The sequence below is a fragment of the Pseudophryne corroboree genome, chromosome 9 (assembly GCF_028390025.1).
Source record: "Pseudophryne corroboree isolate aPseCor3 chromosome 9, aPseCor3.hap2, whole genome shotgun sequence".
Taxonomy (NCBI): Eukaryota; Metazoa; Chordata; class Amphibia; order Anura; family Myobatrachidae; genus Pseudophryne; species Pseudophryne corroboree.
This window is the reverse complement of record NC_086452.1, coordinates 442,525,880-442,550,205: the sequence shown is the minus strand read 5'-3', so window position 1 is coordinate 442,550,205 and position 24,326 is coordinate 442,525,880. Positions and strand designations below refer to the sequence as shown.

At 47.4% G+C, this 24,326-nt stretch overlaps 1 protein-coding gene across 4 annotated transcripts in view; it reads right to left on the bottom strand.

Annotated features, from left to right (window-relative positions):
* Window positions 1-24,326, bottom strand: part of QRICH1 (glutamine rich 1) — a 121,792-nt gene that overhangs the window by 31,456 nt on the left and 66,010 nt on the right. For all 4 annotated transcript variants that reach the window (XM_063941121.1, XM_063941123.1, XM_063941122.1 and 1 more), the window contains 3 exons: window positions 22,240-22,348; window positions 5,710-5,864; window positions 5,523-5,622 (listed from right to left, as the gene is read on the bottom strand). In XM_063941121.1, coding sequence (XP_063797191.1) covers window positions 5,523-5,622; window positions 5,710-5,864; window positions 22,240-22,348 — 364 coding nt within the window. The remainder of the gene's footprint in view (window positions 1-5,522; window positions 5,623-5,709; window positions 5,865-22,239; window positions 22,349-24,326) is intronic.

Genomic DNA, 24,326 nt, shown 5'->3' with positions numbered 1-24,326 from the left:
TGTATACGGCCATACTGTGCCGTTTGGAATCTGCATCACCTGACCACTGTCGTGTCCATAACATCTTCTGGCAGTTATGGACATCGCGTTTATTCATGATGCCAGAGTGCAAATATCCCTCTGTGCATCTCGCATATATAGAAATGCTCTATAGTCAATAAAATACTGTCCCTGTCAAGGGTATCAATATTTTTAGTCAGGGAATCCGACCAAGCCACCCTAGCTCTGCACATCCAGGCTGAGGCGATCGCTGGCCGCAGTATAACACCAGTATGTGTGTATATACTTTTTATTATATTTTCCAGCCTTGTCAGCTGGTCCTTGAGGACGGCCCTATCTATAGACGGTACCGCCACTTGTTTTGATAAGTGTGTGAGCGCCTTATCCACCTTAAAGGGTGTTTCCCAACGCGCCCTAACTTCTGGCGGGAAAGGGTATACCGCCCATAATTTTCTATCGGGGGGAACCCACGCATCATCACACACTTTATTTAATTTATCTGATTCAGGAAAAACTATGGTAGTTTTTTCACATCCCACATAATACCCTCTTTTGTGGTACTTGTAGTATCAGAAATACGTAACACCTCCTTCATTGCCTTTAACGTGTGGCCCTAATAAGGAATACGTTTGTTTATTCACCGTCGACACTGGATTCAGTGTCCCTGTCTGTGTCTGTGTCGACCGACTAAAGTAAACGGGCGTTTTAAAACCCTTGACGGTGTTTTTGAGACGTCTGGACCGTACTAATTGTTTGTCGGCCGTCTCATGTCGTCAACCGACCTTGCAGCGTGTTGACATTATCACGTAATTTCCTAAATAAGCCATCCATTCCGGTGTCGACTCCCTAGAGAGTGACATCACCATTACAGGCAATTGCTCCGCCTCCTCACCAACATCGTCCTCCTACCTGTCGACACACGCGTACCGACACACAGCACACACACAGGGAATGCTCTGATAGAGGACAGGACCCACTAGCCCTTTGGAGAGACAGAGGGAGAGTTTGCCAGCACACACCAAAAACGCTATAATTATATAGGGACAACCTTATATAAGTGTTTTCCCTTATAGCATCTTAATATATATATAAGCATATCGCCAAATTAGTGCCCCCCCTCTCTGTTTTAACCCTGTTTCTGTAGTGCAGTGCAGGGGAGAGCCTGGGAGCCTTCCCTCCAGCCTTTCTGTGAGGGAAAATGGCGCTGTGTGCTGAGGAGATAGGCCCCGCCCCTTTTTCGGCGGCCTCGTCTCCCGCTCTTAACGGATTCTGGCAGGGGTTAAATATCTCCATATAGCCTCCGGAGGCTATATGTGAGGTATTTTTAGCCAAAATAGGTATTCATTTGCCTCCCAGGGCGCCCCCCTCCCAGCGCCCTGCACCCTCAGTGACTGCCGTGTGAAGTGTGCTGAGAGGAAAATGGCGCACAGCTGCAGTGCTGTGCGCTACCTTTAGAAGACTGAGGAGTCTTCTGCCGCCGATTCTGGACCTCTTCTTACTTCAGCATCTGCAAGGGGGCCGGCGGCAAGGCTCCGGTGACCATCCAGGCTGTACCTGTGATCGTCCCTCTGGAGCTGATGTCCAGTAGCCAAGAAGCCAATCCATCCTGCACGCAGGTGAGTTCACTTCTTCTCCCCTAAGTCCCTCGTTGCAGTGATCCTGTTGCCAGCAGGACTCACTGTAAAATAAAAAACCTAAGCTAAACTTTCCTAAGCAGCTCTTTAGGAGAGCCACCTAGATTGCACCCTTCTCGGCCGGGCACAAAAATCTAACTGGCTTGGAGGAGGGTCATAGGGGGAGGAGCCAGTGCACACCACCTGATCCTAAAGCTTTACTTTTTGTGCCCTGTCTCCTGCGGAGCCGCTATTCCCCATGGTCCTTTCAGGAACCCCAGCATCCACTAGGACGATAGAGAAATGGATTTAAGAATAGCTTCAATCTTCCGATCTGTTGGATCCTTTAATGTCACTTATTGTATCGAAGGAATTACCGTAGCCTTCGCCAAATGAGAAATAGGAGCATCAACTTTCGGAGCAGTTTCCCAGAATTTTGTGTCTTCCTCTGCAAAAGGATACAAAAATCTTAATTTCTTAGGAGCCTGAAATCGTGAATCTGGCTTAAGCCAAGGTTCTTTCAAAATGTCTGCGAAATGAGTATAAGACGGAAAGACCATTACTTGTCTTCTCTGACGCTTGAAGAAGCATGACGAAGTCTCCGCCTCTGCCGAATCCTGAAGATTAAGAGTCTGACGGATGGCCTCAATCAATAATCTGACACCTGAACTTGTAGATAATTCCTCTTCTTCCCAGGCGGAAGCCTCCCCCCACTCAGACTCCAGTTCACCCTCCTCCAGAGGAGCGGATACCGGATCCAAGTCCTCTCCTGGGAAGGTGATAGCGGGCAACGGATGCTGTCGTTTAGCGGCCGCTGAACTTGAAGCGGTCACAATCTTGTTAATAGACTGTGCTAAGTCTGCAATACTTTTACCCATATTCCTTGCCCAAGGTGGCTCCATAGCCGACTGACCAGAATCAACACCTGACTGGGATTGACGTAAATCAGCAATAGCGTCGGCCATGTTTCTAGCCCATAGAGGGACTGACTGATCAGCTGATACACTAGGCTGCTCTACTGTAGGTGTCACGGAGCATGCCGTGCAGAGCGAACCAGGATCCGTGCTACCCTTTGACAGCTTTGCACCACACTGAGAACAGGCAAAATATACAGCTGAGCCTGTCTTCCCTTTAGTATGTTTGTCTGGCTTACTGGCCATTGCTAACTTCTATCAGTGACTTATTACATAAACAATAACCAAATAACCAGGAAATTCTATATTAGGTTTCCAGAGAAAAACTTTCTACATATGTTGAAATATTGTGTACCCCCCTGTAAATCTCAGTGCGAGTACTAAAATAACGCAAAATGAATCAAATTTCTACAATATCAATAGCCTAGCAATACTTGCTATTATGCTGCTCCCCGCCTGTTTATATATATATATATATATATATATATATATATATATATATATATATAGGGTGAGACGCTGGATTCTGTCAGTGCGGTCAGCGCAGCGTCCCCCGCTTCCACTCCGGCAGCAAACAAGAAGATGGTGCCTGAAGCTGGGCCCCGCCCCCACAGAGTGAGGACGGCGGACAGGAAGGTGCTGCAGGGCGGGAATGCAAGGGCCCCCCCCCCCACGGTTACCGCTCCCCTTCAGTAACCCGAGCGCCATACGTCCCCTTCCGTGAAGGGACCTTCTGCGCTCTGCTCTGTTACACTAGCGGCGATGATCTGAGTGATCCCGTCCGCTAGTGCTGCCGGCACCGCGCTATACGTCCCCTTCCGTGAAGGTACCTTAGCGCTCTGTTCAGTCAAACTAGCGGCGGTGATCCGAGTGATCCCGTCTACTAGTGCTGCCGCTGTCATATATAAACAGCGCCCCGCCCTTGTCAACAGTCCCCCCCACACATATGAGGGGGAGAAGGGGAGAGGGTACAAATGGGGGGGTCGAGGGGAGGATTACTGAAATTTTCTTAAAGTAGCCGCCCACCGTTACCTACAGATTGTGGCAGTCCTACTTTGACAGATTTGTTGCCTCCTCGGATCTGAGTCCGGAACAAGCAAGCCCCAGTGACATAAGTATGGAGTGGGTAAATGCATAACTGACTAACCCCACTCCTGTTATACTTGTCACCTGTGAACAGGGACCAAGCATAGCTGAAAAATCTAAAAGAAATAAATAAAACCTAACTAAAATCTATAGATAAGGAAATCTGTGCCTGTTCTCCCCAGGCACAAAACTAAAACTGAGGTGATCTAGTGGTAGGCTGGAGATGGGAATGGTTAGAGGGGGGAAGAGTTAGTTTTGATAGGTTCTGTGCCAAACTCCCATCCACACACGCTAACCCCACAAGTAACAGCGCAGCGTCCCCCCAGATGGATGAAAGAGAAATAAATGTTTTTAAGTGTGTTATATCACTGGTGCCATTTTCCAAACCAAAAGCAACAGTGCTGTATCATCAGTAGGGGGCGCTGAGTCATTACCTATATATAGAAAGCAGTTTCACAGCAGCAAACTCTTACCACAGGCCACATGTAGACAACATAATGAAAGGGAAGAATCACAACCAAACTATATTGCACAAACATAGGAAACTGGAGTCATTGATACACTCACAGTGAAATAGAAAGATCCTTGCATATTTATATAGTGACATGTATAAGCTTGGTGATTTTTTGGGCCTTTGAACTGTAAATTATTCTCATTGGAGCATATGCAGACCTTTAGAAAGGGACTCTGGGCAGCCTCTGCAGGCTTACACCGATAGTCATGGCTCATTAGAAAAGTGCTAGCACTGTAAGACACGCTGAAGCTTCTGGCGGAGCGGGTGGGACAGACCTACAACCAGAGCAGCTTAGATGACAGTAGGGGAGGTTGGTGGCAGTGAGCAAAAAACAAAGAAAGTATTAAATGCATTTTTGTTTGTTTTGTTTTTTTAGAAGGATGTGATTTGAAGGAAAAAAAAACCACCACACCCAAAAACTGTGTATAATTAGGGCAAATACTAAAACATCCCCCACCCAAAAACAACTTATATTAATTATCACAAATGATCGTTCAGTAGGAAGAGTAAATCTGCAATGCATGTTGCAATCACATATTTGCAACAAACCATTACAAAAAATATTCTGTAGAATATAGCTAGTGGAAACGTATTCTGTGCATGTAATTAGGGCAGTGGTTGCCAAACTTTTTTGATTCACGGCGCCCTAGAGTATCAGGATTTTTTTCATGGCACCCCTAGGCCAAAAGTTTTTTATTGAGAGATTTAGAATAAATATTAAATAAAGTAAATTGTGTTTATATGTCATACTTAGGGTCAGTTGTGTGGTGAGGGACAGGAATTGATTCAGTTTGTCCACATATTTTATGATTAGCAGCCACCAGTGCTGGTTTTGCCTATTATATTGATCATAAATAATTTAAATTGGTCCTGGATCACCAATCCAAGGCACCCCTGCAAGTGTCCTGAGGCACCCCAGGGAGCCACGGCACAGTTTGGGAACCACTGAATTAGGGTATAACAAATCCGAGACACTGCCAGAAGCCTCGGCCCACAAGGCACACTGCCAGAAGCCTCGGCCCACAAGGCACACTGCCAGAAGCCTCGGCCCACAAGGCACACTGCCAGAAGCCTCGGCCCACAAGGCACACTGCCAGACCAGGTTTTACTGATATCCGTGCTCCAGCACAGATTGTTAAATCTAAATAATTGAAGTATTAAGTCATCTGTGCTACAGTATGGCTATCCTTAAAACCTGGACTGTAAGCGTGCCTTGAGGACAGTGGTTAGGAACCCCTGCACTATATACTGCAAACAGAACTGCCTGTGCTTCATGCAAGTCTAATAAACAATTCTTAATTATGAGAAATGTTTACTTTAGCCTAATTAGAGTGCTCTACGAGCAAACTCTGATTTTGTAAGTAACAGTAAAGAACCAGACAATGTTTTCCATACCATTTGAAGAGGTAGAAATCATAAAGTTTAATGGGGCATCGCAGTGGATTTTCCGGATTCTCCGTCTGCTCTGCGTACATGTCGTCTGTGACTGGGAAACCTGCAGGGTCAGAGGGAGGGGGGAGAGAGAGTAAGCAGGTGGTAAAGGAGCAGGACGGTAACTAGGACCTGGCTCAGAAGAGATTACCTTTCTGCTGCCCGGTCTGGTGGATTCCATGCGCCTTCAGGTAGCGGATGCTCGTGCTCTTATCCTTTGGGTTGGAAGGATTCTTTTTAGTTTGTCTCAGAACCTTGGAGAAAGCCAATCTCATGTGCTGGTCAACGGTCTTCAACAAAAAATACCTGGACGGGAAAAACATTTTTTTAAAAGATAAAAATAAAAAAGGGAAGGCATGCCTGCTCATTGGAGAAATAAAGTAAACATGACATGGGCAGAAGAGTGGAAGGTCGGCCAAGTTTAGGTTTAATTGGCTTTAAGTGTTCTAGAACCAGAGATCAACAATGCAGTAAAGCAATGATTTTCAACCTATTTTACTCGTGGCACACCGAACAATATTTCAAAATTGCCAAGGCACACCATCCGTTCCCCATAGGAAAAAAAAAACAAAAAACACACATTGGCCCTCACAGTAAAAAAAATCCACACATACATTGGCCTACACAGAAAAAACAATCGCATTGCTCCCCACATAAATCATGTTGCTCACACATAAATCAACCACATTTATCCCCACATAAATCCTATTGCTCCCCACATGAATTATTCACATTGTTCCCCCCATAAATCCTATTGTTCCCCACAGGAGATATAAAATAACAAATATTAGCCTCTACCAGTCAGCTGTCCTTCCTGTCCCTCAGTGGTGGGGGTTGTTCATAGTGGAGTGCTGCGAATACTGAGCAGTGGGCAGTCGGGCAGGTGTGGATGTGGGTGGGCAAGGAAAGCAATGTATGCAGGCAGGAACTGGAAGATGTGTATGCAGGCGGGTGGGCTGGCTGGGTGGTGAGACTTGGCGGCCGTGACCTATGATATCAGCACGACTAATCCTCTAAGAAGTGCCTGGGCCAATAGTTCACTCTGAAGGTGCAGGAAGCTGCTCTGGCTTCGCGGCACACCTTGCAACTGCTCGTGGCACACTAGTGTGCCATGGCACACTGGTTGAAAAAGACTGCAGTAAAGGTTCATACACACTTACCGATAAAATGAACGGTGTCGCTCATTTTCACCCTGCTTGAGCGACGTCATTCACTTTCACGACAAGTGTGTATGCTGGTGACAACGGCCGATGCGCAGCCCCGCGGGTCGTTAACGACCCTCGCTGCCGGCTGTGCATGCATGATCAATCTGGACTGTCATCCAAGAGCTGTCTGCACGGCCCGGCCGCGGCGTGACGTCACTGAGCGATATGGTCGTCATATCGTTCAGAGTGTATGCACTGCTGCTGTCCGCCCGGCCCGCAAAGGGGAAACACTACACAACATCGCTCAGAGCACGACGTCTAGTGTGTATGCACCGTTACACAACAAGCAGCATACAATCTTGTTTTTCCCACTGAGAGAATGTAGGTGAGGGCTAAAAAAGCCAGGTAAAACTTATGGTGTTTCCATATCAATATCTGATAACGATGCAAACAGAAAAAGGTTTTGAATCAATAGGAAACCATATTTGCATTACTAAGAACAGTAATTACATATATTTTGTAAACTAAAAGCTGACAAACTAGGAATGCCGAAATCTAGTGCAAGAATTCCCCATTGGTCTAGTGGTACCTATGACGGAGAGGAAGAGAGCAGATCTGCCTGAACGCAAGGCATTCAGCGCAAGCTGACATTTTCCACAATTACACACATTCCATAGTAATTTATAAAGCTTGTATTGGTCATACTGACTACAAGATAAGATAAGGGGAAGCACAGATGGTGTAATGGTCTCTCACCTACAGGTATTCAAAACAATTACTACAACTCTCAGCAGCTGCACAGTGAAATAGGATACTATAGCCTGCAGTGTCTGTTTTGCCTAGGTAATCTGGAGTTATTGTTTTATGCAGAATTTAGGCTGTTTAATTGTTAGATATTTGGGGAATTTGGGATGTCCTCCTCCCATATCATTATTGGTTTGTTTTAGCTTTATTGCCCACCAGTGAGTGTTGGGCAATGGGTGGGGTTTTAATCAGTGAACCTATACCTTATACATGTTAATGTTAGTTCATATTAGAGTTTAGCAGGCTGATTAAGCCTGGCTAATTGATCCAGGGTGTAGGACTCGAAGGGAGTAGATATATAATTTTAATATCAAAGCCTGGACTTAGCCTGGATTTAAAGTGGACGAAAAACTGAAAGAAACCCTCAAACAACAACAGATGAACTACTTATCAATACCAACTGTATATGCAAATTTATCACCCTCCAACTTTCACTCTGCGAACACTATGCAACCCATTTGCAGAAAAGAACATATGTAAGATCAAGTTTCCATCCATAATCAGGAACACAAAGATCTTCTTTGGGACAATTGAGTGTTCATCTTCTCATCTACAAACACTTAAAAAATCTAACAATTACCATTGCTTCTTAACCCTCTCACAATCCTTTCAGTTCTTACAGCCCAAATACATTTCTGCACCCACTTTAGCTACGCTTTTGACTCATTTCATACTAAATCTACACCCATTGAGCCTACACTGCTTCTCTCACCTGCATTTCTGCAATTCTTCTGCTCTGATTCCCTTACAGTCTCCTCTCCTACTTCCACTTTCCCTCAACCTATTTACCTACTTAACACTATGTCAAGGCTTTCTTATACTCCCCACATCACTCAGTGTCTACCTAATAGTGGGGCAGATGTATTAACGTGGAGAAGGCATAAGGAAGTGATAAACCAGTGATATGTGCAAGGTGATAAAGGCACCAGCCAATCAGCTCCAATATGTAAATTAACAGTTAGGATCTGATTGGCTGATGCCTTTATCACCTTGCACATATCACTGGTTTATCACTTCCTTATGCCTTCTCCAGGTTAATACATCTGCCCCAATGTATCTTTATCCTTCCACCCTAGTCTCCTACACCTCCTCCTCTGTCTCACCACCCCCTCCTTTCCTGTTACCCCACTTTCATTTACCTCTGCCCCATGGTCCTGCTACCACACAACTCAGCCCTGCTCCCTCTCCCCCTTCCCTGTCACCTCCCCACACCCCCATCCACATCACACTGACCTCCCTCCCTGCCCACCTCCTGTAGTTTCCCCTCCTAGCTCAGGCACCCATACCATCACTACTCTCTCATCATCCCTGCCCTCAAAGTTAATCTCACCTCATCGCTACAGCAACCCTGATAATCTCATTCACATCTCTCCCACAAACTCATCCCCACTCATGACCTTTTCATTTCCAACTCCCTGCACCTACTAGCCATTACTGAAACTTGGATTACGCCCTCTGACACTACTTCTCCTGCTGCTCTCTCTGCTGGGGGCCTCACATTCACACACACACCCCGTCCTGGGGGTCAACATGGGGGTGGTGTTGGGGTCCTTTTACCTTCTAGTAACTCCTACCAACTCATACCACCAGAACCATCCCTTACATTCTCTACATTTGAGGTCCATGCCATACGCCTCTTCCAACCAGTCCATCTTAGAGTAGCTGTCATTTACCGCCCCCCCTGGCACTGCTTCCAAATTCATCGACAACTTTGCTTCCTGGCTTCCTCACTTCCTCTCTTCTGACATTCCCTCCATTATCCTAGGCGATTTCAACATCCCTATTGACATCCCCACACAATCCCCTGCCTCTAAACTCCTTAACCTCACCTCTTCACTTGGTCTCTCCCAGTGGACATCCTCACCCTCCCATGCTAATGGGAGCTCACTGGATCTGGTCTTCACTCACCGCTGTGATATTTATGATTTTTCCAACTCCCCATTTCCCCTCTCTGACCACCACCTGCTCTTCTTTAACCTATCTCTCTCGACTTCCCCATCTCTACCTCCTAAGGCTACCATCACTAAGCGTAACATTGAAGCTATTGACACCACATTCCTTTCCTCCCTGTTTGACTCACTTCTCTCTCCTATTCGCTCTCTCTCTCTCATACCCTGAACAAGCCACTTCCATATACAATGCATCCCTTACTTCTGCTCTTGACTCTGTTGCTCCACCAACCACTATTCACCCTCGCAAATTAACACCTCAACCCTGGCACACAAAATGCACCAGATATCAGCAAAAATGCTCACGTACTGCTGAGCCACACTGGAGGAAATCACGCTCTAAGGCAGACTTCCTCCATTTCAAACTTATGCTCTCATCCTTCAGTACTGCCCTTTCTCTTGCTAAATAGTCATACTTCAAGAACCTCATCTCCTCCCAGTCTTCCAACCCCCGGCGCCTCTTTGCCACTCTCAACTCACTCCTCTGCCCACCTCGTCTCCCTTCCCTCACTCTCTGCTCTTGACTTTGCCACTTACTTCACATCCAAAATTGACTCCATACGTCAGGACATCACATCACACCAGCCCATCAGTAACCAGCTTTCTCCCATCCCTTACCAACCCTCCACATCCCTTGCACCTACTCTGACATCTTTCTCCCATGCATCTGGAGAGGAAGTCATGGCCCTCATTCGTTCCTGTCCCCTCACCACCTCCCCACTTGACCCTATCCCCTCCTGCCTCCTCCGCTACCTCTCTCCTTCTGCTTGTTCCTATTTTTCCCACCTTCTCAATCTATCCCTCTCATCAGGCACTGTCCCTTCTGTCTTCAAGCATGCACTCATCTCTCCTATTCTTAAAAAAGCTACCCTTGATCCAAACACTCTCTCCAACTACCGACCCATCTCTCTCCTCCCTTTTGCCTCCAAACTCCTTCAGCGTATTGTCTACAACCGCCTTACTTCCTTTCTTTCCTCACACTCACTGCTTGACCCATTCCAGTCTGGCTTCCGTCCTCTCCACTCCACTGAAACTGCCCTTACAAAAGTATGCAATGACCTCCATGCTGCTAAATCTAAGGGACACTACTCTATAATAATTCTACTTGATCTCTCTGCTGCTTTTGACACTGTGGACCATCCTGATACTGCAAATTCTTCACTCCATTGGTCTGCGTGACACTGCCCTCTCTTTGCTGTCCTCCTACCTTTCTGACCGTTCTTTCTCTGTCTCCTCTCATGACTCCACCTCCCCCTCACTTCCACTAACTGTAGGGGTACCCCAAGGTTCTGTCCTTGGTCCTCTTCTCTCTCTATACGTCCTCACTAGGTAAGCTCATTAGTTCTTTTGGTTTCCAATATCATCTCTATGCTGATGACACCCAAATCTATCTTTCCTCTCCAGACCTCTCCCCTGCTCTCCTCACTCGCATCTCCAACTGTCTCTCTGCTACCTCTCCCTGGATGTCCCAGCGCTTTCTCAAACTTAACATGTCTAAGACCAAGCTGATCATCTTCCCTCCCTCCCGCATAACCTCACCTCCTACAATCTCATTATCTATTGATGGCACTACTATCTCCTCTAGCCCCCAAGTGCGCTGTCTTGGAGTAATCCTTGACGCCTCCCTCTCCTTCAAACCACACATTCAGCACCTCTCACAAACCTGCCATTTTCATCTAAAAAATATTTCCAGGATCAGACCCTTTCTGGCCCAGGATGCTATTAAGACTCTTATCCACTCACTGGTTATCTCCAGACTGGACTACTGTAATCTCCTCCTGACTAGCATGCCTGACAAATACCTCTCTCCACTCCAATCTATCCTCAATGCTGCTGCCCGGCTCATCTTCCTCACCAAACGCACTACGTCCACCTCTCCTCTCTCACTAGACCTTCACTGGCTCCCCTTCCCTTTCAGAATCCATTTCAAGCTTCTCACACTCGCTTACAAAGCCCTCACCCACTCCTCTCCCATCTACATCTCTGACCGTATCTCTCTTTACACTCCCACCCGTCCTCTTCGCTCTGCTAATGCACGACGACTCTCCTGCCTACGGATTACTTCCTCCTACCTCCAAGATTTTTCACGTGCTGCACCACTTCTCTGGAATTCCCTACCTCTCCCCCTCTCTACAAAACTGCAAACGGGCTCTCAAGACCCACTTCTTCACCAAACCCAGCCAAATCTCATCCTAACCCTCTGTTGTACGCTCTCTATGTACCCCATCTGTGTCACCACTGTCTGTCTACCCCTCCCCTTTAGAATGTAAGCTCTCACGAGCAGGGCCCTCTTCCCTCATGTGCTTATCCTTTCTTACTTTAATAATCTTCAACTGCACCAAATCCAGCAGTCTTCTGCCACCTGATACTTATTCCAGTGTCATCTGCTGATGTAACTATGTTTCTCTAACGTCCTAGTGGATGCTGGGGACTCCGTCAGGACCATGGGGAATAGCGGCTCCGCAGGAGACAGGGCACAAAAGCAAGCTTTTAGGATCACATGGTGTGTACTGGCTCCTCCCCCTATGACCCTCCTCCAAGCCTCAGTTAGGTTTTTGTGCCCGTCCGAGAGGGTGCAATCTAGGTGGCTCTCCTAAAGAGCTGTTTAGAAAGGGACAGTATTTTATTGACTATAGAGCATTTAAAGGATGCATTTCTATATATGCGAGATGCGCAGAGGGATATTTGCACTCTGGCATCAAGAGTAAATGCGATGTCCATATCTGCAAGAAGATGTTTATGGACACGACAGTGGTCAGGTGATGCAGATTCCAAACGGCACAAAGATGTATTGCCGTATAAAGGGGAGGAGTTATTTGGGGTCGGTCCATGGGACCTGGTGGCCAGGGCAACTGCTGGAAAATCCACCGTTTTTTACCCTAAGTCACATCTCTGCAGAAAAAGACACCGTCTTTTCAGCCTCAGTCCTTTCGTCCCTATAAGAGTCATATCTGCCCAGGGATAGAGGAAAGGGAAGAAGACTGCAGCAGGCAGCCCATTCCCAGGAACAGAAGCCCTCCACCGCTTCTACCAAGTTCTCAGCATGACACTGGGACCGTACAGGACCCCTGGATCCTACAAGTAGTATCCAAGGGGTACAGATTGGAATGTCGAGAGGTTTCCCCCCTCGCAGGTTCCTGTAGTCTGCTGTACCAATGTCTCCCTCCGACAGGGAGGCAGTATTGAAAACAATTCACAAGCTGTATTCCCAGCAGGTGATAATAAAATTACCCCTCCGACAACAAGGAAAGGGGTATTACTCCACACTATATGGTGGTACTGAAGGCTAGGTGAGACCTATTCTAAATCTGAAAAATTTGAACACTTACAAGGGTTCAAATCCAGATAGAGTCACTCAGAGCAGTGATAGCAAAGAACAAGGGGACTATATGGTGTCCCGGGACATCAGGGATGCTTACCTCCATGTCCCAAAATTTGCCTTTTCTCACCAAGGGTACCTCAAGTTCGTGGTACAGAACTGTCACTATCAGTTTCAAGACGATGCCGTTGGATTGTCCAAGGCACCCCGGGGTCCTTACCAAGGTAATGACCGAAAGGAGGATTCGTCTTCAAAGAAAATGGACGACCTCCTGATAAGAACAAGGTCCAGAGAACAGTTGGAGGTCGGAGTAGCACTATCTCAAGTAGTTCTACGACAGCACGGGTGGATTCTAAATATTCCAAAACCCCAGTTGTTCCGACGACACGTCTGCTGGTCCTAGGGATGATTTTGGACACAGTCCAGGAAAAGGTGTTTCTCCCAGAGGAGAAAGCCAGGGAGTTATCCGAGCTAATCGGGATCCTCCTAAAACCAGGAAAAGTGTCAGTGCATCATTGCACAAGAGTCCTGGTAAAAAATGGTGGCTTATTACGAAGCGCTTCCATTCGGCAGATTTCACGCAAGAACTCTTCAGTGGGATCTGCTGGACAAATGGTCCGGATCGCATCTTCAGATGCATCAGCGGATAACCCTATATCCAAGGACAAGGGTGTCTCTCCTGTGGTGATTACAGAGTGCTCATCTTCTAGAGGGCCGCAGATTCGGCATTCAGGATTGGATGCTCGTGACCACGGAGGCCAGCCTGAGAGGCTGGGGAGCAGTCACACAAGGAGTGTGATCAAGTCTGGAGAATTCTCTCCACATAAATATACTGGAGCTAAGAGCAAATTTATAAGGCTCTAAGCTTAGCAAGACCTCTGCTTCAAGGTCAGCCGGTATTGATCCAGTGGGATAACATCACGGCAGTCGCCCACGTAAACAGAAAGGGCGGCACAAGAAGCAGGAGGGCAGTGGCAAAACTGCAAGGATTTTTCGCTAGGCGGAAAATCATGTGATAGCACTGTCAGCAGTGTTCATTCCGGGAGTGGACGAATGGGAAGCAGACTTCCTCAGCAGGCACGACCTCCACCCGGGAGAGTGGGAACTTCATCGGGAAGTTTTCCGCATGATTGGGAACCGTTGGGAAAGACCAAAGGTGGACATGATGGCGTCCCGCCCGAACAAAAAATGGGACAGGTATTGCGCCAGGTCACGAGACCTTCAGGCGATAGCTGTGGACGTCCTGGTAACACCGTGGGTGTAACAGTCGGTGTATGTGTTCCCTCCTCTGCTTCTCATAACCAAGGTATTGAGGAGTAAGAACTATACTCGTGGCTCCGGATTGGCCAAGAGGGACTTGGTAACCGGAACTTCAAGAGATGCTCACAGAGGACTAATGGCCTCGGGAGCTAAGAAGGGATTTGCTTTCAGCAAGTACCATGTCTGTTCCAAGAGGAACCGTGGCATCGGCCTTTAAGAAAGGACCTGCTCCAGCAGGGACCTTGTCTGTTCCAAGACTTACCGCGACTGCGTTTGACGGCATGGCGGTTTGAACGCCGGATCCTAAGGGAAAAGGCATTCCGGAAGAGGTCATACCTACCCTGGTCAAAGCCAGGAAGGAGGTGACCGCACAACGTTATCACCACATGTGGTAAAAATATGTTGCGTGGGTGAGGCCAGGAAGGCCCCACGAAAAAATTTCAACTAGGTCGATTTCTGCACTTCCTGCAAACAGGAGTGTCTATGAGCCTCAAATTGGGGTCCATTAAGGTTCAAGTTTCGGCCCTATAGATTTTCTTCCAAAAAAGAATTGGCTTCAGTTCCTGAAGTCCAGACGTTTGTCAAGGGAGTATTGCATATACAGCCCTTGTGTGCCTCCAGTGGCACCGTGGGATCTCAACGTAGTGTTGGGATTCCTCAAATCATATTGGTTTGAACCACTCAAATCTGTGGATTTGAAATATCTCACATGGAAAGTGACCATGCTGTTGGCCCTGGCCTCGGCCAGGCGATTGTCAAAATTGGCGGCTTTGTCTTACAAAAGCCCATATTTGATTTTCCATTCGGACAGGGCAGAACTGCGGACTCGTCCCCAGTTTCTTCCTAAGGTGGTGTCAGCGTTTCACCTGAAACAACCTATTGTGGTGCCTGCGGCTACTAGGGACTTGGAGGACTCCAAGTTGCTAGACGTTGTCAGGGCCCTGAAAATATATATATATATATAATTCCAGGACGGCTGGAGTCAGAAAGTCTGACTTGCTGTTTATATTGTAGGCACCCAAAAAGCTGGGTGCTCCTGCTTCTAAGCAGACTATTGCTCGTTGGATTTGTAGTACAATTCAGCTTGCACATTCTGTGGCAGGCCTGCCACAGCCAAAATATGTAAATGCCCATTCCACAAGGAAGGTGGGCTCATCTTGGGCGGCTGCCCGAGGGGTCTCGGCTTTACAACTTTGCCGAGCAGCTACTTGGTCAGGGGCAAACACGTTTGCTAAATTCTACAAATTTGATACCCTGGCTGAGGAGGACCTGGAGTTCTCTCATTCGGTGCTGCAGAGTCATCCGCACTCTCCCGCCCGTTTGGGAGCTTTGGTATAATCCCCATGGTCCTGACGGAGTCCCCAGCATCCACTAGGACGTTAGAGAAAATAAGATTTTACTTACCGATAAATCTATTTCTCATAGTCCGTAGTGGATGCTGGGCGCCCATCCCAAGTGCGGATTGTCTGCATTACTTGTACATAGTTATTGTTACAAAAAAAATCGGGTTATTATTGTTGTGAGCCATCTTTTTTAGAGGCTACTTCATTGTTATCATACTGTTAACTGGGTTCAAATCACAAGTTGTACGGTGTGATTGGTGTGGCTGGTATGAGTCTTACCCGGGATTCAAGATCCTTCCTTATTGTGTACGCTCGTCCGGGCACAGTACCTAACTGAGGCTTGGAGGAGGGTCATAGGGGGAGGAGCCAGTACACACCATGTGATCCTAAAAGCTTGCTTTTGTGCCCTGTCTCCTGCGGAGCCGCTATTCCCCATGGTCCTGACGGAGTCCCCAGCATCCACTACGGACTATGAGAAATAGATTTATCGGTAAGTAAAATCTTATTTTATTTACCCTGTACTTGTCCTATACTGTCATCAACTGTAAGTTGCTGTTTTCCTGTTTGATTATTTGTTTATGTACTCTGTAATTGGGCGCTGTGGAAACCCTTGCGGCGCCATAGAAATAAAGGATAATAATAATGGTTAGCATTACTGCCTCACAGCACTGAGGTCATGGGTTCGATTCCCACCATGGCTCCAACTGTGTGGAGTTTGTATATTCTCCCCGTACTTGCGTGGGTTTCCTCCGGGTACTCCGGTTTCCTCCCACAATCCAAAAATATACTGGTAGGTTAATTGGCATCCTACAAATTAACCTTAGTGTTGAATGTGTGTGTGTGTACGTGTGGTAGGTAATATAGATTGTAAGCTCCATTGGGGCAGGGAGTGATGTGAATGGCCAAATATTCTCTGTAAAGCGCTGCGGAATATGTGTGCGCTATATAAAATAAGAATTTACTTACCGATAATTCTATTTCTCGTAGTCCGTAGTGGATGCTGGGGACTCCGTAAGGACCATGGGGAATAGCGGCTCCGCAGGAGACTGGGCACAAATAGAAAGCTTTAGGACTACCTGGTGTGCACTGGCTCCTCCCCCTATGACCCTCCTCCAAGCCTCAGTTAGGATACTGTGCCCGGAAGAGCTGACACAATAAGGAAGGATTTTGAATCCCGGGTAAGACTCATACCAGCCACACCAATCACATCGTACAACTTGTGATATGAAACCCAGTTAACAGTATGATAACAGAGGAGCCTCTGAATAGATGGCTCACAACAAGAACCCGACTAGTTAACAATAACTATGTACAAGTATTGCAGACAATCCGCACTTGGGATGGGCGCCCAGCATCCACTACGGACTACAAGAAATAGAATTATCGGTAAGTAAATTCTTATTTTTTGACGTCCTAGTGGATGCTGGGGACTCCGTAAGGACCATGGGGATTATACCAAAGCTCCCAAACGGGCGGGAGAGTGCGGATGACTCTGCAGCACCGAATGAGAAAACTCAAGGTCCTCCTCAGCCAGAGTGTCAAATTTGTAAAATTTTACAAAGGTATTTGACCCTGACCAAGTAGCCGCTCGGCAAAGTTGTAAAGCCGAGACCCCTCGGGCAGCCGCCCAAGATGAGCCCACCTTCCTTGTGGAGTGGGCTTTTACAGATTTTGGCTGTGGCAGGCCTGCCACAGAATGCGCAAGCTGAATTGTACTACAAATCCAGCGAGCAATAGTCTGCTTAGAAGCAGGGGCACCCAGCTTGTTGGGTGCGCACAGGATAAACAGCGAGTCAGATTTTCTGACTCCAGCCGTCCTGGAAACATATATTTTCAGGGCCCTGACAACGTCCAGCAACTTGGAGTCCTCCAAGTCCCTAGTAGCCGCAGGCACCACAATAGGCTGGTTCAGGTGAAACGCTGAAACCACCTTAGGGAGAAAATGAGGACGAGTTCTCAATTCCGCCCTGTCCGAATGGAAAATCAGATAAGGGCTTTTACAGGATAAAGCCGCCAATTCCGACACGCGCCTGGCCGAAGCCAGGGCCAACAGCATGACCACTTTCCACGTGAGATATTTTAAATCCACAGATTTAAGTGGTTCAAACCAATGTGATTTTAGGAACCCCAAAACTACATTGAGATCCCAAGGTGCCACTGGAGGCACAAAAGGAGGCTGCATATGCAGCACTCCCTTGACAAACGTCTGAACTTCAGGAACTGAAGCCAGTTCTTTCTGGAAGAAAATCGACAGGGCCGAAATCTGAACCTTAATGGATCCTAATTTGAGGCCCATGGACACTCCTGTTTGCAGGAAATGCAGGAATCGACCCAGTTGAAATTCCTCCGTTGGGGCTTTCCTGGCCTCGCACCACGCAACATATTTTCGCCAAATGCGGTGATAATGCTTTGCGGTTACATCCTTTCTGGCTTTTATCAAAGTAGGGATGACTTCCTCTGGAATGCCTTTTTCCTTCAGGATCCGGCGTTCAACCGCCATGCCGTCAAATGCAGCCGCGGTAAGTCTTGGAACAGACAGGGTCCCTGCTGGAGCAGGTCCCTTCTTAGAGGTAGAGGCCACGGGTCCTCTGTGAGCATCTCTTGAAGTTCCGGGTACCAAGTCCTTCTTGGCCAATCCGGAGCCACGAGTATAGTTCTTACTTCTCTCCGTCTTATAATTCTCAGTACCTTGGGTATGAGAGGCAGAGGAGGGAACACATAAACCGACTGGTACACCCACGGCGTTACCAGAGCGTCCACAGCTATCGCCTGAGGGTCCCTTGACCTGGCGCAATAACTTTTTAGTTTTTTGTTGAGGCGGGACGCCATCATGTCCACCTTCGGTTTTTCCCAATGGCTTACAATCATGTGGAAGACTTCCGGGTGAAGTCCCCACTCTCCCGGGTGGAGGTCGTGTCTGCTGAGGAAGTCTGCTTCCCAGTTGTCCACTCCCGGAATAAACACTGCTGACAGTGCTATCACATGATTTTCCGCCCCTCTGAGAATCCTTGCAGCTTCTGCCATCGCCCTCCTGCTTCTTGTGCCGCCCTGTCTGTTTACGTGGGCGACCGCCGTGATGTTGTCCGACTGGATCAACACCGGCTGGTCCTGAAGCAGAGGTCTCGCTTGGCTTAGGGCATTGTAAATGGCCCTTAGCTCCAGGATATTTATGTGAAGTGAGGTCTCCAGGTTTGACCACAATCCCTGGAAATTTCTTCCCTGTGTGACTGCTCCCCAGCCTCGAAGGCTGGCATCCGTGGTCACCAGGACCCAGTCCTGAATGCCGAATCTGCGGCCCTCTAAAAGATGAGCACTCTGCAACCACCACAGGAGAGAGACCCTTGTCCTTGGTGACAGGGTTATCCGCTGATGCATCTGAAGATGCGATCCGGACCATTTGTCCAGCAGGTCCCACTGGAAAGTTCTTGCGTGGAATCTGCCGAATGGAATTGCTTCGTAAGAAGCCACCATTTTTCCCAGGACCCTTGTGCATTGAAGCACCGATACTTGACCTGGTTTTAGGAGGTTTCTGACTAGATCGGATAACTCCCTGGCTTTCTCCTCCGGGAGAAATACCTTTTTCTGGACTGTGTCCAGAATCATCCCTAGGAACAGAAGACGTGTCGTCGGGATCAGCTGCGATTTTGGAATATTGAGAATCCAACCGTGCTGTCGTAACACTTCTTGAGATAGTGCTACCCCGACTACCAACTGTTCCCTGGATCTCGCCCTTATCAGGAGATCGTCCAAGTACGGGATAATTAAAACTCCCTTCCTTCGAAGGAGTATCATCATTTCGGCCATTACCTTGGTAAAGACCCGCGGTGCCGTGGACAATCCAAACGGCAGCGTTTGGAACTGATAGTGGCAGTTCTGTACCACAAACCTGAGGTACCCTTGGTGAGAAGGGTAAATTGGGACATGCAGGTAAGCATCCTTGATGTCCAGTGACACCATATAATCCCCTTCCTCCAGGCTCGAGATAACCGCTCTCAGTGACTCCATCTTGAATTTGAACTTCTTTATGTAAGTGTTCAATGACTTCAGATTTAAAATGGGTCTCACCGAACCGTCCGGCTTCGGTATCACAAACATTGTGGAATAATACCCCTTTCCTTGTTGCAGGAGGGGTACCTTGGTTATCACCTGCTGGGAATACAGCTTGTGAATAGCTTCTAATACCGCCTCCCTGTCGGAGGGAGTCGTCGGTAAGGCAGACTTTAGGAAACGGCGAGGGGCAGATGTCTCGAATTCCAATTTGTACCCCTGAGATACTACCTGAAGGATCCAGGGATCTACTTGTGAGCGAGCCCACTGTGCGCTGAAATTCTTGAGACGGGCCCCCACCGTACCTGGCGGAAATGGACATAGCACTTACTCTTGATGCCAGTCGGCAAATATCCCTCTGTGCATCACGCATGTATAAAAATGCATCTTTTAAATGCTCTACAGTCAGTAATATACTGTCCCTATCCAGGGTATCAATATTTTCTGTCAGGGAGTCTGACCAAGCCACCCCAGCACTGCACATCCAGGCTGAGGCGATCGCTGGTCGCAGTATAACACCAGTGTGTGTGTATATACACTTTAGTATAGTCTCCTGCTTTCTGTCAGCAGGTTCCTTAAGGGCGGCCGTATCCGGAGACGGAAGTGCCACCTGTTTGGACAAGCGTGTGAGCGCTTTATCCACCTTAGGGGGTGTTTCCCAACGTGCCCTATCCTCTGGCGGGAAAGGGTACACTGCCAATAACCTCTTAGGAATTATCAGTTTTTTATCGGGAGAAATCCACGCTTCATCACACACTTCATTTAATTCCTCAGATGCAGGAAAAACTACAGGTAGTTTTTTCTCACCAAACATAATACCCTTTTTAGTGGTACCTGTGGTATTATCAGAAATGTGTAAAACATTTTTCATTGCCTCAATCATGTAACGTGTGGCCCTACTGGAAGTTACATTTGTCTCCTCGTCGTCGACACTGGAGTCAGTATCCGTGTCGACGTCTGTATCTGCCATCTGAGGTAGTGGGCGTTTTAGAGCCCCTGATGGCCTTTGAGACGCCTGGACAGGCACAAGCTGAGAAGCCGGCTGTCCCATGTCATCAAACTTCTTATGTAAAGAGTTGACACTTTCACGTAATTCCTTCCATAAGCCCATCCACTCAGGTGTCGACTCCCTAGGGGGTGACATCTCCACTACAGGCAATTGCTCCACCTCCACATCATTTTCCTCTTCATACATGTCGACACAGCCGTACCGACACACAGCACACACACCGGGAATGCTCTGAAAGAGGACAGGACCCCACTTAGCCCTTTGGGGAGACAGAGGGAGAGTATGCCAGCACACACCAGAGCGCTATATAAACACAGGGATATCACTATATAACACACCAGAGCGCTATATAAACACAGGGATATCACTATATAGAGTGTATTCCCCTATAGCTGCTGTTATATTTAATACTGCGCCTAAATAGTGCCTCCCCTCTCTTTTTTACCCTTTTCTGTAGTGCAGGACTGCAGGGGAGAGACAGGGAGACGTCCTTCCAGCGGAGCTGTGAGGGAAAATGGCGCCAGTGTGCTGAGGGAGATAGCTCCGCCCCCTTTTCGGCGGACTTTTCTCCCGCTTTTTTGGAAAATCTGGCAGGGGTTAATGTACATCCATATAGCCCTGGGGGTTATATGTGATGTATTTTTGCCAGCCAAGGTGTTAATATTGCTGCTCAGGGCGCCCCCCCCCCCAGCGCCCTGCACCCATCAGTGACCGCAGTGTGAGGTGTGCATGAGGAGCAATGGCGCACAGCTGCAGTGCTGTGCGCTACCTTGATGAAGACTGATGTCTTCTGCCGCCGATTTTCCGGACCTCTTCTTGCTTCTGGCTCTGTAAGGGGGCCGGCGGCGCGGCTCTGGGACCGGACTCCGAGGCTGGGCCTGTGTTCGATCCCTCTGGAGCTAATGGTGTCCAGTAGCCTAAGAAGCCCAAGCTGGCTGCAAGCAGGCAGGTTCGCTTCTTCTCCCCTTAGTCCCTCGATGCAGTGAGCCTGTTGCCAGCAGGTCTCACTGAAAATAAAAAACCTAAAACTAACTTTCTTCTAAGAAGCTCAGGAGAGCCCCCTAGATTGCACCCAGCTCGGCCGGGCACAAAAATCTAACTGAGGCTTGGAGGAGGGTCATAGGGGGAGGAGCCAGTGCACACCAGGTAGTCCTAAAGCTTTCTATTTGTGCCCAGTCTCCTGCGGAGCCGCTATTCCCCATGGTCCTTACGGAGTCCCCAGCATCCACTAGGACGTCAGAGAAATAACTGGTAATAAATAATAAATAAATAATTAGGGCAACCAGATGGACCACGTTGTTCTTATCGGTCGGCAAATTCTATTTTTCTATGTAATTAATTGTTCTAAAGGAATGGTCAGGAGTTTTTACAAATAGGTCTAATATCCATTACAGAGACTTACAAAGCCTCTGGAAAGTCATTGTACAGATGATCTGAATTTGGCTATTAAAGCAAGGCAACCTGCTGAGCCATTAGTCCAGGGGATAATTTGTGGGTGCTCTATCTTTCAGCTGAAGGATCACTTCAGACCTGTAAAATGTGGCCATTTCCCAAACTTTTCTTAATCTGTTGTTCAGGAGGGGGGAACAGAAATAGCTATATTTTCATTATTCAAAATGTAGAAGTTGCTCCCTACAAGTTATCATATGTTAAAAAAAATTCCTCCCTGTGTACAGCACATTACCCTACTTTCTGAGTGATATAATAATGGCAGTCAGCCAAGATGTGATGCAGTCCAGTGTGAGATGCCAAAATGACTGCATTTCATAATGCGGGTCGTAAATTCCTTTATTACTACTACTTACTTTGTGTTAAAAAACATAAGAGTAGTGAGTAGCGTGGCCGGGGAATGTGCCCCCAGCTGTTTGCACTCCCAAAGCATTTCTTCCGTTACATGGCTGGGAATTACAAATCCTATAACAAAAAGACAGCAGTGTTATTAGTGGTACAAAAAAAACAAAAAACATTTTCGTTAAACCTAAAAATGTACGAGTTGATTTCTAGAAACAAAACCATATTACATTCCTTCAAAGATCTGAACATCTGTTTTAGGAGCAAGGACGATATCTGACACACAATCATCTTGGACTTTATTTCCTATGTACAGCAGGCTTCCTCTCCACCAAAGTCCCATTACAAATTGTATACCCTGCACTCCGCATCACAACACCCAATGGGACTGTAGATGACCAACTGCTATATAAGGAGGGAAAAGGAAGTCTGAGTTAGCAGCCTGTATATTCATAAACATATAATCCCTGTAAATCTCAGTCTGTGAGCAGCGGTCCGTAACAGTCCTACATCCTATTGTGTGTTAGGTAATCACTGCATCGTTACGCAATTCTTTGGGCCAGTGCCCAAAGCCATCTACCTGCTTCATATACTTTCTTGCAGTCTCCTGTTCTTACCTGGCATAACCTCTCCTCAAAATAAGTGAGTAAATGTTCTAAAAGGGACTTTAGCTGAGAGATCTGATTTCGGATATGGTATAGGACCTCTGATGCTCTAAATGGATATATAGTACAGTTACGTGGCATGTCTAGACACAAGCTTGGTCATCTATAATTCTACTCCTCAAGGTTTGGACCCCTTAAGACTAAAGAAGCTGTTCACCTGCTCCTCCTACCAGTAAAGCCTTTCAATCCTATTAAAAAATAAGAATTTACTTACCGATAATTCTATTTCTCGGAGTCCGTAGTGGATGCTGGGGTTCCTGAAAGGACCATGGGGAATAGCGGCTCCGCAGGAGACAGGGCACAAAAAGTAAAGCTTTAGGATCAGGTGGTGTGCACTGGCTCCTCCCCCTATGACCCTCCTCCAAGCCTCAGTTAGGATACTGTGCCCGGACGAGCGTACACAATAAGGAAGGATTTTGAATCCCGGGTAAGACTCATACCAGCCACACCAATCACACCGTACAACCTGTGATCTGAACCCAGTTAACAGTATGATAACAGCGGAGCCTCTGAAAAGATGGCTCACAACAATAATAACCCGATTTTTGTAACTATGTACAAGTATTGCAGATAATCCGCACTTGGGATGGGCGCCCAGCATCCACTACGGACTCCGAGAAATAGAATTATCGGTAAGTAAATTCTTATTTTCTCTATCGTCCTAGTGGATGCTGGGGTTCCTGAAAGGACCATGGGGATTATACCAAAGCTCCCAAACGGGCGGGAGAGTGCGGATGACTCTGCAGCACCGAATGAGAGAACTCCAGGTCCTCCTCAGCCAGGGTATCAAATTTGTAGAATTTAGCAAACGTGTTTGCCCCTGACCAAGTAGCTGCTCGGCAAAGTTGTAAAGCCGAGACCCCTCGGGCAGCCGCCCAAGATGAGCCCACTTTCCTTGTGGAATGGGCTTTTACTGATTTTGGCTGTGGCAATCCTGCCACAGAATGTGCAAGCTGAATTGTACTACAAATCCAACGAGCAATCGTCTGCTTAGAAGCAGGAGCACCCAGCTTGTTGGGTGCATACAGGATAAACAGAGAGTCAGATTTTCTGACTCCAGCCGTCCTGGAAACATATTTTCAAGGCCCTGACAACGTCAAGCAACTTAGAGTCCTCTAAGTCCCTGGTAGCCGCAGGTACCACAATAGGTTGGTTCATGTGAAATGCAGAAACCACCTTAGGTAGAAATTGAGGACGAGTCCTCAATTCCGCCCTGTCAGAATGAAAAATTAAGTAAGGGCTTTTATATGATAAAGCCGCCAATTCTGACACACGCCTGGCTGAAGCCAAGGCTAACAGCATCGACACCTTCCATGTGAGATATTTTAAGTCCACAGTGGAAAGTGGTTCAAACCAATGTGACTTTAGAAAACTCAACACCACATTGAGATCCCAAGGTGCCACTGGAGGCACAAAAGGAGGCTGTATGTGCAGGA